Raw genomic sequence first — 17,565 nt, forward strand, 5'->3', positions numbered from 1 at the left:
ATTCACAAACCGAAAGCTGACACCACATAGAACTCACTCATCAGATTTACCAGTGAAAATATTAAAACTCAATGCTCTGAGAGTTGAGTGCAACATTACATCAGGTGCTTACATAAATGAGCACAGAGTTCACACAATTCATGAATTTTTTCCAAGTGTACCACCAGGATATAAGATTGTTGAATTGCCATCTCACGTCATTTATCTTCCAATCGCCGTACAAGCAATACAAAATCTCAGACTAAGAATTGTCGATCAAGACGGAAAACTGGCTAATTTCAGAGGTGAGACGATAACCATAAGACTGCATATAAAGTCTATAAAATAATGGGTATTGTGTATGAGACAAAAAGTGGTGCTGGCTATAAAAAGATAGCAACATGGTCGAGCAACATCAGTCGCCGAGTACCTCACAAGGTGTTAACACATCAGAACGCTCAGTTTCTACAGAGCCTCGGACTAAAATTACGTGGAAAATTAAGAAAATAAAAATTTATTTTTGTTGTTTGACGTGTACACGACCATGGCGGCGGCGGCGGCGGAAATCTTAAATATTCAACGACAAATTATTTTTGATGAGTCAATTGCGCACTATGAAGCGCATGCTCATCTCCCGTATGCTTCATCAACATTCAACAACAGCGATGAAATAAGAATTGCTGTTCAACATCAAGATTTGTGTCTACTTCCAAGTAAAAGTACCCTACATGTGTACGGAAAATTCACAAAGTCTGATGGTACAGCTGTAAGTGCAACTACTCACATGGTCAACATGACAGTCTGTCATATGTTTGAAGAACTACGCTACGAGCTCAATGGTGTTGAGATTGATCGTAATAAAAATGTCGGTATCACAAGTCTCATGAAAGGATACACATCACTGAGTCCTGCTCAACAAAATACACTCGAGAACTCAGGCTGGATTGTAGATGAACCTGTAAACAAATTACATAATGACAATGGCTACTTTGATGTATCTATACCACTGAGTCTTTTGCTTGGATTTGCTGAAGATTACCAAAAAGTTGTCATTAATGCAAAGCATGAATTAATATTAATAAGATCAAATGCTGATTTGAATGCCTACGTTGTGGCCACACCTGCTGCTGGAGCTCATGCTGAAGCTGTTAAAATTACGCTGCGAAAAATCGAGTGGATTGTACCATATGTGACTATGGCTGATAAACAAAAAATTGAAGCTTTGAATTATATCACAAGTGATCCAGCTATCTCAATCAGTTTTCGTGCTTGGGAGCTGTACGAGTATCCTCTATTGCCAAATACTTCAAAGCACATTTGGGCAGTAAAAACTTCTACGCAGCTTGAGAAACCACGTTTTGTGATACTTGGATTTCAAACAGCAAGAAAAAATGACGCTACTAAGAATGCCAGCGTATTTGATCATTGCAACATCAGAGATATAAAATTATTTTTAAACTCTCAGAGTTATCCTTATGGGAACTTAAACCTCAACATTGCAAACAATCAATATGCTCTGTTGTATGACATGTATATAAATTTCCAAATTTCTTACTACAACAAAGAACCTGAACCACTGCTAACGAAGAAGAAATTTTTGGAACAAGCACCGCTGTACGTTATCGATTGTTCGAAACAAAACGAATCGGTAAAATCTGGACCAGTGGACATTCGTCTAGAATTTGAATCCGCAAATCAATTCCCTGCACAGACATCAGCTTACTGCCTCATAATACATGATCGCATAGTCGAGTATAATCCTATAAGCAGCATCGTACGAAAACTAATATGAAGACTGTTAAATTTGATCCAACGCCAGCTGTACATCACATGTATGTATGGAGATTTGCACACGAGCAAGCAAAAAGAGGCGAATGGGAACAAGCAGCAAGAGATCGAGAACGATTTAAACAAAGAATTAATAAATTAAATATAATTATTGAACCTGTATTAATTAATAAACTTACATCTATAAATAAATAAACTTTTTTTTATATTGATATATAGTGTTTTTTTATTACTTATAACCTAACATATACATTTAAGTCTTACATAACCTTAAATATACTATAGATATTTTTCTTAACCTAAAATATACATTTTAGTCCTACATAAACTATAGTCTTTTTTCTTAACTTAAAACTATACATTTTAGTCGTACATAACTTCAAATACATAATAAACTATAGTCTTTTTCTTAACCTAAAAAATATAAATTCTAGTCGTACATAACCTCAAATACATCATAAACTATAGTATTTTTTTTCCTAACCTAAAAAATATACATTCTAGCCGTACATGACCTCAAATACATAATAAATTATAGATATTTTTCTTAACCTAAAACAATGCACTACAGTTAGAGCAATCTTTTTTAAATGGATATGCAAAGCTATCGGGGATATCATCGTTGAATATATAATGATCCCGACACCTTTGATAGCCCATTAATTTTTCATTCTCTTTTAATTCTTCTGGTAGTTTGTGCTAAACGAAATCGATTTGCTGAGCTGCATTTTCGAGGATAAATGTATCATCAAGACATGCTATATCACGATCATCCATACACAGTAAATTCTTCAATTGATTGAAGATCTGAACTGACTTTTCGTAGGTTGGTTGAATTCCATAAAAATGCCAGAACCATCTCTTGAACTCTTGAACATTTTGAAATGCGCATGAAGTATCCGATTTCTTCAAATGATAAGCATAATATGGACATTGATGTTTCAAGAAATCATTCTTTTGATAGAGTGAGAAAAATCTCATTTTTTTCAAGTCAATAATTGGAACAGCAGTGTCAATTAGATCTTCAAACCATTTTTTCTTCCATTCACCTTGTACGTAAAAGTATCGTGCATGTTTGACCATAATTTCAAGAATTTCTTTCAATAATTCATATGGTAGCAAACCAGCTATCCATGATATTGAATGTTGATGTCCACAGTGATCAACACTTTTCTGCATTACAGCAACATCGACTTGATCCAAAGGTGGTTCAAACAACCAATGTTCACATCTTGCAAGTCCATATGTACCCACTTTATCTTAAATATCAACAGCACACAGTTCTTTCACCACAAACTTGCCATCAGGCATCTCGAAACCCACAAAATCAACGATTAGGTCCATGCTGTTTGTTAGCGTTAAACAATAGCTTGGTTAGCATAAACGTAGTTTTATGGCAAGCCTGTTCGTATTCGCAGCGATCTTTGAAGCTAAGTAATAATTTCTTCCAATGCTTCACTTGTAGATCAATTTCATTCTTTTGTTTGGCCAATTTTTTTAATTTTTCTCGTTCTTCATTATGACGATCAAAGACATTAACGTTGTCGTCGTCCATTACATCCTCGAAGTCGATCTGCGCATCATGAAAGCATACATCCGTACACACATGGGGTCTGGAAAAGAAGTTAAATTAATTGGTTATTATAATTAAACGACTATAATGCAGGTTATTAAAAAAAATAATTACTACCTACCTTGACGAACGACTCATCGTGATTATTTCTCTGCTATACGCTTTTCCAGTTTCACCAACTTTTCCGTAGTTTTTAATAATCTTCTGGATAAAATCCTTCTGTCATGGCAGCTTATACACGATGCTTCTAATCGAATACTGTGAATTATTTCCGTGTTTTTTGCGAACGCGATTATATCGTCAATAAATTTACCGATAGACTCTGGAGGAGGAACGTCACCGAAAAACCCTTCAATAAGATCTTCAAGACTTTCCGCAAAAGGGTAATTATTGTGAAGAAAAATCTTTTCACTTTCAGTTAATTCAGCCATAAATACAAGCTCTGGCACGCAAACTGTTCACTTCAACTCTTCTCAGCGTAGACTGACTGAATGCGAGCTCTCGAGCTCAGCGCTCAGACCAGTATCCCCCACTCCAAACTATAAACAAGTTCAAACTTGTCGAATGACGTCACAAACAAAGGAAAACGAGTTCAAACCTGTTAGATGACGTCATAAACAAAGGAAAACGAGTCCAGACCGGTTAGATGACGCAATATGCAAGAAAAGAGTGGGGGAAACTAAACCAATAGATAGCGTGCACTTCGCAACCTTCTCGCATGTACCTTTACACACCCCAGTTTCAATATATAAAACCAGATGGAGATGTAGATGTACTTTGTGATGACGCTCAAAGCTGATAGACTGGAAATCGTCAGCCTTGATCGCCATCACGAAGTCTTTTTTGTTTCAAAATTTCCCGCTCAGAACAGACTTCAAGCTACATCTAGTCGAAAACGAGCTCAATTCAACCGGCAGAGCTATATCATGAGCTCAAAATGGCCTCCATAAGCTCAAAAAGTACCCAAAAATGAGCTCAGGAATGATATACAGTGGGTAAAACAGAGCTTACCGACTGCTAATACGAGCTTGCCGACTACCAAATCAGAGTTTACCGACTGTCAATCAGCGCACCGTCGGTAAAACAGGCCCTACCGACCGCCAGTATATCTACCAGCCATCGGCAGCTTACCCTCCGTCGGTAACTCAGCCCGGACTAGAACCCACGATCTGTTTTATCGGGGGGGGGGGGGGGGGGGGGGTGAACGGTATTCTGAAGATAATGAAATGCGGAATTAAATATATATTTATATATTTTGGGTGCTTCACTTGCAAATTTTCAGATTTCATTTATCTCTTATAAGAATTTCGTTGTCGACGACAAAAAAATTAAATTCTGAAAAAATTAAAGCCTTTAACTTGACTCTATCCGTTTGTTGGATTGTTTTACAAGGCTACTTTATTATTACAATTCCTTTCTAAAATTGTTCTCAGCTAAATAGTTACATTTCCAATAGTTATAAATTATGAAAGTAAAAATTTTCAGTTTACGAACTGTTGACCGTATCCATAACAATTAGTAATATTGTAATAAAGGTATATAATTACTTTTATTCGGAATAAAAAAATGCTTCTTTAGAGCTCTGGCTGAGCTCGATAGTATAATTTGCAAGAAACCTGATATTTTTTTTTCTTGGTTTTTTTTACTGATTTTTTATTCCTCGGGTGAACCTTAATTAAAAAAAATATTAGTGAATACTCAAAAAGGATAAATTTTTGATGTAATCAACTTAATAATTATATTATTTGCAATATCCGTAAGCGCAGACGCACCGTAGCATCATTGGATAGATCCAAGCTGTGAGAACCACTGGAGCTCTGACCGCCGACTCTAGTTAAACGAAAAACTCGTGCAAATAAAAAACCAATAATAAATAATCGTTTGGATGAAAATTAAATTTTCAACTTTATTACATTAAAATTTTATTATTTCTGAGTCTTCTCTAATTTTTTTTATGATACGGTTGTTTTTCCTAGAAATTAAAAATCTGTAAAAAAAAAGTTTCGAAACTATAGCTTTTTCGCTTATTAAGCTATCGAGCACGGCTAGAGCTCAAGAGAATCGTCTTCTTATTCTGAGCAAAAATAATGATATAAATTACTGGGACCGTAATCAATAATATATTCATAAATGTTGTTTAGTGTTTTTTTACAGGTAATGAGGAAACGATAAAAAAAAGAACCGATTAAATACTGTCATTATTAAAAGAAAAAATAGAACTTGCGTAATTTTTATTCTAACCTTACTGGTCAATGATCCTTTTGTCATCCGTGTAAATGAAGACTTGTCCAGAACAGGTACAACATCAGAATCTTCAGTTTGATCTTTCTTCAAAGCCCAAGCCGCGTCAACCGTAGCATTGATGTAATTAGAAAAATCTTTAACTCTACCCATGCTATGAATAAAAAACAATTTAAAACGTATCGTAATACTTTTGATTTGTTCACAACATTACTTATTAACATAATTTTTTGAAAAATGAAAATACTAACCTCGTTATCGATTCAAATCAATATTTTAAAAATTATGATTTTTACAGCAATTTACAGTTTTGTAAATTAAATTTCTTCTAATAAAATTAATTATCACTTGTAATAAATTGTTAATTTCCTTTACTTAAATATCAATAACAATGAGTGTTCATGATTAGTAAGCACGTTAACAATATCACTTTTTGTTATAAATAAAAGTTAACCACTTAGGCTTATATCAAGACTAGGCAGATTCCTACTTTATCTGAAATTAATGAAACACTCTTGACAGCCATCATAACTGCAAGTTAACCTGAAGCTAAGGCCCCAATCTGAAGTCAACTTGAATGCAAACAGGTACAGTAAAAATATTTGTTGTGATCTTATTATACACACACAAAAAATATAATTTGGAAAAAAAAATTTTTTGGGAACAAAAACAAAAATTTTCGAGGCGATAAAAAAAAGTTTAGTTAATCCAAAAGTGCACGACTTATAATGCTCATTTATTATGAAATAATACAATAATATTAAAAATAAAAATGGCGGGAAGCACGAATAAATTTAAAGTAAATACAATTTTTTTTCATTAAAATTTGTTTTTTCTGTTTTCTTATTATATTAGTATTTTTTTTATACTAATAAAAGAACATACTCAAAATATCTCGATTAATAACAAAAAAAGTATATGCAAAAGAAAAAAAAAAGAAATTAAATTGAAAAAATGTAAGCTTACCAATTAGCGATAATAAAAAAAAAAGTTTTCAATCGTAAAGCACACCTGATGCTTTGCATCATGAGTTGTGTAAAGGAATAATGTACGATAAAAGTTTCAGGGACACTTTTTTTTCCTTTTTATTACACTAAAAATTCAAATTTCGCTCTGAAAAATAGCCAGATGTATTTTTTTGCGCAGGCGCAACTGGCGTAACGAAAGTATATGCAAAAAAAATTATATAGACATACAAAATTAGTTAACTTCTTTTTATTAATTATAATTAAACGGGGCCGAATTTGATGGCCATTTATGACACACTTCTTTTTCGGCCCATCAATAATCTTTAAAAGAAAGGGCATCCAAATAATGGCTTTTTTCTCGAGTTATTGTGTTGACAGGTTACGGTCTCATTTTTTATTGCTTGACGGGAAATTTTTTTTTTTTTAATTTTGATTTCCTTTTTAGTTATTTAATGCATCAAATTGTTTTTTACAAGTTATAAAATTAATCCTTATTAAAGTCTCTATTTGATCATGTGTAACTTAGTTAAGACATATGGACTAACAGGAGTAAAATTTGTAGCGAGAAAAAGACAAACTGAATTTTTCGATCGCAGTGCACACTCGAATGCTTCGCATAACAAGTCATGCAATTTTAACGTCGAGAAATATTCGCCTCCAGTTCATAACGCATGTAATTTGCATAAATTTTTGAGTCTAGTTGATTCAATGATGTGAAATTTTCAGAAAGGTTGATGACTAACTTTTTAGATTGCCACGAAAACCATTCAAATCGGTTCATTCGTTCAAAAATGATAAGAATTTTACGCACACACTCAGACATTATTCTAAAATTGGTCAGACTAGCTTCCTACGACCTAGCGGAATATTGAAAATTTTCAAAACATAAAATTTAAATTTTAATACGAATCCTTTATTTATTTTTGAAACATACAAAATATATCGTTTACTGTAGGACTTTCTTTTTTTTTTTTCAACCTTGGCGAGCGCTATTGTGCTCCTTCAAACATTGGTGAACCATTCCGCGTACTCTGCTGTTCAGGCTACGATATTTATACGGTTCGTCATCATCTGAAAATCACGTGAAAAATTATTTTAGCTCATAAAATTATATAGAAAACAAAGTGGAAATTCTGTTCCAAATAATTCCAATAATACATATTTCTTTGCTTAAGTGTTTTGCTATTATTTTAGGCAGTCCATGATTCCCATCGTAATATACGTAGAGCAAAGCTCTACTACTGACAAGTAAATTTAATTCAAAATTATTTTTAATATCCCGGGTCAGAAAAATAATTTAATTTAGATTTTTTTGACTTGCTTTTAATTTTTTTATCTTGATTTTGACTTGAATATAACTTTTTTAACTTAGAACGTTCATTTAATAAGTCGAATCCGAGACAACGAGTCTTTTATTTGAGTTAGTTAGCGTAAATGGGTACTAAGTAAGACAACAAAGTCGAAAGTAAGTCGAAACCGAATGAATTTTTGTATCTCAAAATATGAAAACACATTTGGTTTGGACTTACTTTTGATTAAGTTGTTTTACTAAATACCTATTTACGTCATCCAAGTCTAAATAAAGTCTCGTTGTCTTGAATTTGACTTAGTTGACTTAAATTTCTAAGTTAAAAAAAAAGTCATATGAACTCAAAAGAATTATAGCCGTCTAAATGAAGTTAATTTAGTCAAAATCAAGTTTTTTTTCTGACCCGAGAGTCAACAGTCGTAATTTCAGATTTTTGACTTATTAAAAAATTATAAAATTGAACCAGTTTTGTCAGTTTTTCGATTATATTTTGCAGCAAATTAGTGGAACACCACTTATGTATAATTATCGAACAACTTATTGGAATAATTCAATTTTTAAATATATTATCTTACTTTAACGCCCAGTGCTGCGCTTGTAAAAATTCTGGCCCCGACGTCTAAAATTGTTTTGTCTTTCACCTTGTTGAGAATGACCGTGATATCTTTGCTTAGAAAAGAAATTTTTTTTGGAAGTACCATTTGACTGTTCTTGCTCACTGTCACTCGTTGTTGACATTGAATAATCTGCTAAAGTAAATATGTACTATAATGAAAACCGCACTGAGAATTATAATTAATAAAATAAAAAATCGTCATGTTCATACCACTGCGCTCGCTCCTTTTGACTAGTTCTTTATTTTTTTTATGCCCAGCTTCAAAACTTGATTTAATTTCTTCAAATAATTCTTTTTTTTCGGTAAGCTCTTCCTTCAAATTTTTATTTTCTGACTGTAAATTCTTTATGATTTTGTGCAAATTTTCATCTTAGGATTTTCCGGAAAAAACGTCGTACATATATATATATATATATATATATATATATATATATATATAAATTTATGTATTTGTATAAATTTATATACATACACACATTCACACTAATAATTTAATGTATATTTGTTTATTGAAAATATATATATATTAGACTGTGTTAGAAAAAAAGTTAATTTCTTATTCTAATTAAATACATCTCAATAGTTACTTTGATAAAAAAAAAAAAATTCTCTTAAAATTTCAGCAACATATCTCAAAAGTTGAGCTGGCGCACGGAGGGGTCCCTTTTCCCAATTAAAATGCATTGAAAAAAATTTGTTTTTTTTATTTTGTAAATAACTATGTCAAAAAATTTTTTTTTTGAGTTTTGAATTCAGCAATCTTGTAGTAAATTGAATTTCCTACAAAAAAGGTCTCTTGTGTCATACAGTCAAAGTTGATAGGAAAAAAGTTATAGAGGTTGAAATTTAGGAGGAAAAAATAGAATTTTTAAAATGGATACAATTTTTTTGTTTTTCTTTCGTTAACTAGCAGGATTTTATTTTTTTATTATTTTGAAATGAAAGTCCTTACGAGAAACGTAATTATCTACAAAAATGGTCTTTCGAGTTGTTTTAATAGAACTCATTGAAAAAAAGATTGTAACGGGTAAAACTGGGGTTAATTTCAGTTGCTAATTAAAATTTATCAATTACTTGACTAGTTGAAAAAAATGAACCATCCAGAACCAGAAAAGATAAACCAGTAAATAAATATCTGAATGCAAGGAATTTAATAATTAGCCAATATTATTTTAAGTTAACATAAAATATCCCAGAAAGCAAAATTAGAAAAATATACAAAACTACCCCTTTTCGCTCGGTTTAGCTCGCCGGAGTCCGGGGTTAAAAACAAAAGGGGTTTTTCAAAAGACAGACATTATTAAATATAATACTTTAAATTTTATTCAAATCAACACCTTTACATAACCTTCGAGCCCTTGTTCTACTACCAATTATTTAAGCAAGGTTTTCATCACGGTTTATTATGATTTTTAAATACGTACACACGGTTACGCGGTCAATTCCCACACACACACACACAAAATTACGCGGACTAGTAACGCGGGTCTACCCCCTCCCGGATGCTTCAGGGGTGTCTGGTCGACTTCCCCGTCGGCCCTGCACGAGTTCCCCTTCCCTGAGGGTAAGCAGATGGTCTCCGTCTAACCCCCACCTAATCGGCTAGTTTTACCTACCACCCCTTGGCAGAAGGCCTCAGAGTGGGGACCCTTAAATCTCCCCGAGAATCAAATTTCGCTTACCTTGGTCCGGTCGGACTCGAGGTAGTCGAAGTTCCAGATGTCGTCCAGGGAATGGTCTTCCTCCAGAAAACGTCTCGGGAGACTAAGTTGCCAATACGGGCTTTACCGAGCGCTTTTATTACCTGAGCCATCCGTCACACATACGGAAAAGGATAAATTTCATCGCCCTCTAGCGTTGCTTTCTGAAGCGTAGCGATCGAGAAACTATTCTAAGTCCAAACGACAAAAATCAAAGGAAGCAGAAAAATGATGAAATATTCAAGAGATTGAATTTCTTATAAGTTTTGTGCTTTAATATCAGTGAGAATTGAAAAATATAATTTAACGAGATATAAAAAATGATTCGGAAAGGAAAAGAATGTGTTTAAGACTTTGAGTAAACATCTAAATACGGAGAAGCTTAGCCGTACGGCTCGCACACTCGTGAGCGAAAGGAGAGAGAATGAAAGAATACGCGATTAAAATACTAAGTTAAATTAAACTCTCTCACATTATTTTTTCATATTTTGTCTTATTTTGTATTTCTTTCAATCTCTTAAATCTTTTAATCTTTTAAGAGATTCATATGGAATCATTTTTCACCTTTTTTTCTTCTCCTTTAATTTTACTGGCTCGGGACTTAATAATATTCACTCGGCGCGCATTCATATTATCATTCTATACACTCGTACCAATGTAATATCATACAAAATCTTAGTAATAATATAACACAGCCATAGTAAATAAATCAACAATAATTATAGTAATAGTTTAAGTATATTGAAAAGAAACCACAGTAGTAGTTAATAGAAATAATAGTAATTAAGTAATAGTTAGAATACCAATATTTATAAGTAGATCACAATGAACATGTAGTAATTAAGTAATGTAGTTATCTAGTCATAGTTAATGAAAAAAAAAAATAGTTTTTAAGTACGAATAGAAAGTAGAATAAACATCATAGTTTAGGTTTAGTCATAAGTAATAATAATAATAATAATAATACTAGTTATAAATCACATAGAAATAAGTCATAGATATAAGAATGAACTGTAGCATTAATACTAGTCATATTTAAATAATAATAATATTAACTCGTAGGAAATAGTAATGAAAATAATAGTTATACGAAAAAAATAGTAATAAGTAAATTACACAAAAAAAACATGGTCCGAACGAACTGGTCTACCATCACAAGATACAGAGCTCTAAAGTTAAGAAAAATTGAATTGTTGAGAAAATAAATTTTGTAGTCAAATATTATTTTGAAGGATTATAAGTCCAGAGAACACACATACAATGAACGTGAATTTTTAATTTTAATTATAATTTAATTTTGTAGAAATATAAAAAAAAATATTTTTTTTTTTTCATTAATCAGGAGACACGGTAGGGTCTCGCGCCAAGTACACGTTTAACCACATGTATATGGGTGAAGTGTCATGGCGTGAGCTACCGTACTACTATATACCGTAGACAGAGTGGTTTTTGGCTCATTCTAGCACTCATTTTTAACTTCCCGCTAAGAAAATCGACGATTTTCAAAAATTTCGGGAAGTTATTGTTTTCACCCCGATTTTTGAAAATCGAGTTTTCATCAGATGTCGACGTTTTGAGGTCCTAGGAAGCTATTCTGACTATTTTCAGAATGATGTCCGAGTGTGTGTATGTATGTGTGTGTGTGTGTGTGTGTGTGTGTGAGTGTGTGTATGTATGTAAACTCTTTGTAACTTTTGAACTAATGAATCGATTTGGATGGTTGAGGTAGCAATCGAAAGAGCTTGTTGGCCTTCAACTTTCCTGGAGATTTCAGATTATTTGATCGAATAGACTCGAAAATATTGGCGAATTACAAAAAAAAAAAAAATTTTTTTTTTAGTTTCTTATTGATTTCTCAAAAACGACTTATACGATCGACTTCAAAATCTAATCAGCTCTAGAACTCAATAAAACGCGTCGATTGCCACCTCAAACATCAAAATCGGATAATTCGTTCGAGAGTTATCGCGGGAGAAAGAAATGGTGAAAAATGGTTTTTTCTAAATATTTTTGAAACGACCGACGCGATGGATTTCAAAATCTAATCAGCTCTAGTACTCAATAAAGCGCCGATTGCCACGTTAACTATCAAAATCGGATAATTCGTTCGAGAGTTATCGCGGGAGAAAGAAATGGTGAAAAATGGTTTTTTCCAAATGTTTTCGAAATGACTGACCCGATTAATTCCAAATTTTTTTTTTAGTATTTTTTAAGTATTCCAAAAACGACTTGATAAATCAATTCAAAAATCTGATCAGTTATACGACTCAATAAAACATGTCGATTGTCGCCTTGAACGTCTTAATCGGTTTATTCGTTCGAGAGATATCGTTCAAAAAAAAATCGTAAAAAACGTTTTCTTTCGAAAACAAAGGCATACAAAAGTATTTTCGAGCTCAAAGAGTAAATGTATCTACATCAATTTTCTGAGCTCAAGAAGCTCGAAATAGGCGGGAAGTTTTGGGGCTGGCCCGCAGGGTCAACCGACAGACCGATTTTTTTTTTAGTTTTTTATTGATTTTTCAAAAACGACTTATGCGATCGACTTCAAAATCTAATCAGCTCTAGTACTCAATAAAGCGCCGATTGCCACGTTAACTATCAAAATCGATTGATTAGTTCAAAAGATATCGGCGTTGAAAAGTTAAAAAAATAACATTTTATGTTATTTTTTCCGGATAAATCAGAATATAATGTACTAAAATGTGCCTGATATCACATGCTATCACATGCAATTGTTTTTTTATGATCTTTTCAAGCTCTAACAAGTTACCTGTTATGCTGAAGTTTGAAAATTTAAGAATCGAAAATCATCAATGAAGCGGTTTTTAAAATTTAGTTCCTGATTTTGTTCAGTAAAATAAGTGTATTGAGGCAGAAATCAATGTCGGGGATCAAAATCAAGATTTAAATAAATTTTGACTCATGTAAGAAACAATAAAATATGAAATATCCGATAAAAATATTAAAAACTACGTTTTATCGAGTTTTTTGTTGATTATATGATTTAAACTAAAAACCAACTTCGATGACATTATATGATGAAAAGAAACCATAAAAAAGATGAGTTGGTATGATATCAGGGACATTTTAGTACGTTATATTCTGATTTATCCGGATAAAATAACATAAAATGTTATTTTTTTAACTTTTCAACGCCGATATCTTTTGAACTAATCAATCGATTTCGATAGTTAACGTGGCAATCGGCGCGTTTTATTGAGTACTAGAGCTGATTAGATTTTGAAGTCGATCGTATAAGTCGTTTTTGAGAAATCAATAAAAAACTAAAAAAAAAATTTTTTTTTTTTTCGTAATTCGCCAATATTTTCGAGTCTATTCGATCAAATAATCTGAAATTTTCAGGAAAGTTGGAGGCCAACAAGCTCTTTCGATTGCTACCTCAATCATCCAAATCGATTCATTAGTTCGAAAGTTACAAAGAGTTCACATACACACACACACACACACACACACACATACATACACACACTCGGACATCATTCTGAAAATAGTCAGAATAGCTTCCTAGGACCTCAAAACGTCGACATCTGATGAAAACTCGATTTTCGAAAATCGGGGTGAAAACAATAACTTCCCGAAATTTTTGAAAATCGTCGATTTTCTTAGCGGAAAGTTAAAAAAATAAATCCTTCCAAAAACAGATTCTCTGTATAAAGTCGCGCCAAGTACACGTTTAAAATTTTTTGAAAGTAAAAAAAAATTATTTTTTACAAAAAAAAAAGTCAAATCGAAAAAATACCAAGTACCTAGTATGATGCAAAATCATAACAAACATTTTCATAAAATTTAAAAATAAATTGTATAACAAAATTTCAATGTACTTGGTGTGCGTTACTACATGTACTCAAGCAAAATTAATTTCTAATAAAATCAAATATGTTTTTTTTTACTCTTTTGTAAGCACACCAAGTACATTGAAATTTTGTTATACAGTTTATTTTTAAATTTTATGAAAATGTTTGTTATGATTTTGCATCATACTAGGTACTTGGTATTTTTTCGATTTGACTTTTTTTTTTGTAAAAAATAATTTTTTTTTACTTTCAAAAAATTTTAAACGTGTACTTGGCGCGACTTTATACAGAGAATCTGTTTTTGGTAGGATTCAATTTTTCTCAACTTTAGAGCTCTGTAACTTTCTTTCTATGAGCGTTATTAAAACGACTTTAAGAACCATTTTAGTAGACAATTTCATTTCTTGTAAGGACTTTAATTTCAAAATAATAAAAAAATGAAATCCTGCTAGTTAACAAATAAAAAACAAAAAAATTATATTCATTCCAAAAATTCTATTCTTCCCTCCTAAATTTCAACCTCTATAACTTTTTTCCTATCAACTTTGATCATATGACACAAGAGACCTTTTTTGTAGAGAATCCAATTTACTACAAGACTACTGAATTCAAAAATCGGAAAAAAAAATTTTCTACATAGTTATTTACAATATAGAAAGAACAAATTTTTTTCAATGTATCTAAAATGGGATAGGGGACTCCTCCGTGCGCCAGCTCAATTTTTGAGATATGGAGCTGAAATTTTAGGAGAATTTTTAACTTCCAGCTAAGAAAATCGACGATTTTCAAAAATTTCGGGAAGTTATTGTTTTCACCCCGATTTTCGAAAATCGAGTTTTCATCAGATGTCGACGTTTTGAGGTCCTAGGAATCTATTCTGACTATTTTCAAAGTGATGTCCGAGTGTGTGTATGTATGTATGTGTGTGTGTGTGTGTGTGTGTGTGTGTGTGTGTGTGTGTGTGTGTGTGTGTGTGTGCGTGTGTGTGTGTGTGTGTGTGTGTATGTGAACTCTTTGTAACTTTCGAACTAATGAATCGATTTGGATGGTTGAGATGGCAATCGAAAGAGCTTGTTGGCCTTCAACTTTCCTGAAAATTTCAGATTATTTGATCGAATAGACTCGAAAATATTGGCGAATTATGAAAAAAAAAAAAATTTTTTTTTGTTTTTTATTGATTTCTCAAAAACGACTTATACGATCGACTTCAAAATCTAATCAGCTCTAGTACTCAATAAAACGCGTCGATTGCCACGTTAACTATCAAAATCGATTGATTAGTTCAAAAGATATCGGCGTTGAAAAGTTAAAAAAATAACATTTTATGTTATTTTTTCCGGATAAATCAGAATATAACGTACTAAAATGTCCCTGATATCATACCAACTCGTCTTTTTTATGGTTTCTTTTCATCATATAATGTCATCGAAGTTGGTTTTTAGTTTAAATCATATAATCAACAAAAAACTCGATAAAACGTAGTTTTTAATATTTTTATCGGATATTTCATATTTTATTGTTTCTTACATGAGTCAAAATCTATTTAAATCTTGATTTTGATCCCCGACATTGATTTCTGCCTCAATACACTTATTTTACTGAACAAAATCAGGAACTAAATTTTAAAAACCGCTTCATTGATGATTTTCGATTCTTAAATTTTCAAACTTCAGCATAACAGGTAACTTGTTAGAGCTTGAAAAGATCATAAAAAAACAATTGCATGTGATAGCATTTTCGAGCTCGAAAATATATCTACACTAATGTTTTCGAGCTCTTTGAGGTCGAAAACAGCGGGAAGTTTTGGGGCTGGCCCGCAGGGTCAACGGACAGACCGATTTTTTTTTAATAAAGTGACTATGAAAATGTATTTAATTAAAATAAAAAATTAATATTTTTTTCTGACACAGTCTAATATACATATATGTTATTCTTTGTGCGAATGTATGTATTTGGATAGTATGTACTAATATGTTTTGAAAAAAAAATTATTCCAATACCATTTTTTTTTTTCGTGAAAACTCTTCAGCTTCTGCTTCTTTTCTAATATTATCTAATTCCTCTGAAATCTTTCTTTTCTCCGCTTCTAGCATCTCAAGTTTGTTCTGCAATTCTTCTTCTTCTTTTCGTTGCAAACCTGGAGATAACATTTTTTCATTGATTTCCCAACGACTTTTATATCAATTACTCAAATTTGGTCCAAGATAAATTACTCGTTTTTTAAAGTAAATGAAAATATTGTTTTGAAGGCAAAAATATTCAAATTGTAATTCTAGAAAAAATTCATTTTCAAGAAATTTTATGTTACATCAATACTTGATGTTCCATAAATTCAAAAAATTAAAAATCAACGCAATTGAGTATTTCTTAAATAATATATTAAAATCGTAGATAAATGGCAATATTCAAGTCAAAGTCGACATAAAGTAACATTAAACTTATAAATATTTGAATGACTTTAAATTATAACGTTGTGAATTTGCAAATAATCGGGAATTGCTTTAATAAACAAGTAAACAACAATATTTAATTATTTCTTAGACCACAAATTATATTTGATTTGCAAAATTTGTGGGACACCACGAGATAGATATTGTAATAAAAACATTTTAATTTTTGAACTATTAATATACCTCAGGACAAAGGAAATTGTTTTTTGTTTTCTTACTCAAATTTAATATATATTTAGATCTTATAAAATTGAACATAGTAAATTATAGCTGATATTTTTCAATGTTGACATAGATATTATTTTTTGGTTGGCGGGATAATTATTTTCATCATCATTGACAATGTCTGTTAGGTTATAGATAATTGGTTTTTATCTTTTTCGCCTCTATCAGTCTCCGATTCCGAATCTGATGTATTTTCGATTGAGTATCGTTGCCCCATTTCGATTTTTTGAAGGTTGGGTTTTATTCAGCAGCCTTATAATTTTTTTTAAATTAAACTAAGTAAAATTATGAGTGATAGTTTGATCTGTTTGGATCAGTTTACTGACGGTATAACTCGCGTCTTGACATTACTGCCAACGACGAAATACACCATGCCTTTGCTGTCTCTACTGTTACCATCGCCATCTTTAACTGCATAGATGGCGGGAATAAAAGACTAGCTAGGGCCCACTTACCTTCGAATTCTGTTCATGCGCAGTGGTACGAATGTAATGCGGTTAGTGTGTAGCTTGAATTTAGAAAGAGACATAAAAACTAGGAGTTGGTAAGATTGAACAGAACGCGGTTTTACAAAGTGCGTGATAACCTCTGGACAAATATAATTTATAGAAGTGAATTTATTTCTGCACGTCTGAGTAAGAAACATTTCTAAAGATCAAAATGGGTAAATATTTTAAACATAATTAGATTAATTAGCATAAATATTGGTGAGATATCATTGAAAAATTGTCGTTTCCAGGTTCGCAACAAAAACGGCAGGAATTACAAGACAAACTTGAGACGCTAGAAGCAGAAAAAAAAACATTGGAGGAATTAAAAAATATTAAAAAACTAGCAGTAGCTGAAGAGTTGGCACGCAAAAAAAAAGATGATGAGTGAATAATTTTTTTTCAAAACA

The 17,565-nt window shown here is 31.8% G+C and overlaps 1 protein-coding gene across 1 annotated transcript; it reads left to right on the plus strand.

Annotated features, from left to right (window-relative positions):
• Positions 1-523: 523 nt before the first annotated feature.
• LOC128668058 (uncharacterized) lies at positions 524-1,771 on the plus strand. Its single transcript, XM_053740219.1, has one exon. It carries the CDS (start codon positions 524-526, stop codon positions 1,769-1,771), a length of 1,248 nt encoding a protein of 415 aa, XP_053596194.1.
• Positions 1,772-17,565: the final 15,794 nt, after the last annotated feature.

Source organism: Microplitis demolitor, chromosome 6 (genome assembly GCF_026212275.2).
Source record: "Microplitis demolitor isolate Queensland-Clemson2020A chromosome 6, iyMicDemo2.1a, whole genome shotgun sequence".
In the NCBI taxonomy this organism is placed as follows: Eukaryota; Metazoa; Arthropoda; class Insecta; order Hymenoptera; family Braconidae; genus Microplitis; species Microplitis demolitor.

Bases quoted from the DNA above. Each gene is read 5' to 3' on its own strand.
- LOC128668058 (XM_053740219.1), top strand. From the start codon at position 524: ATGGCGGCGGCGGCGGCGGAAATCTTAAATATTCAACGACAAATTATT.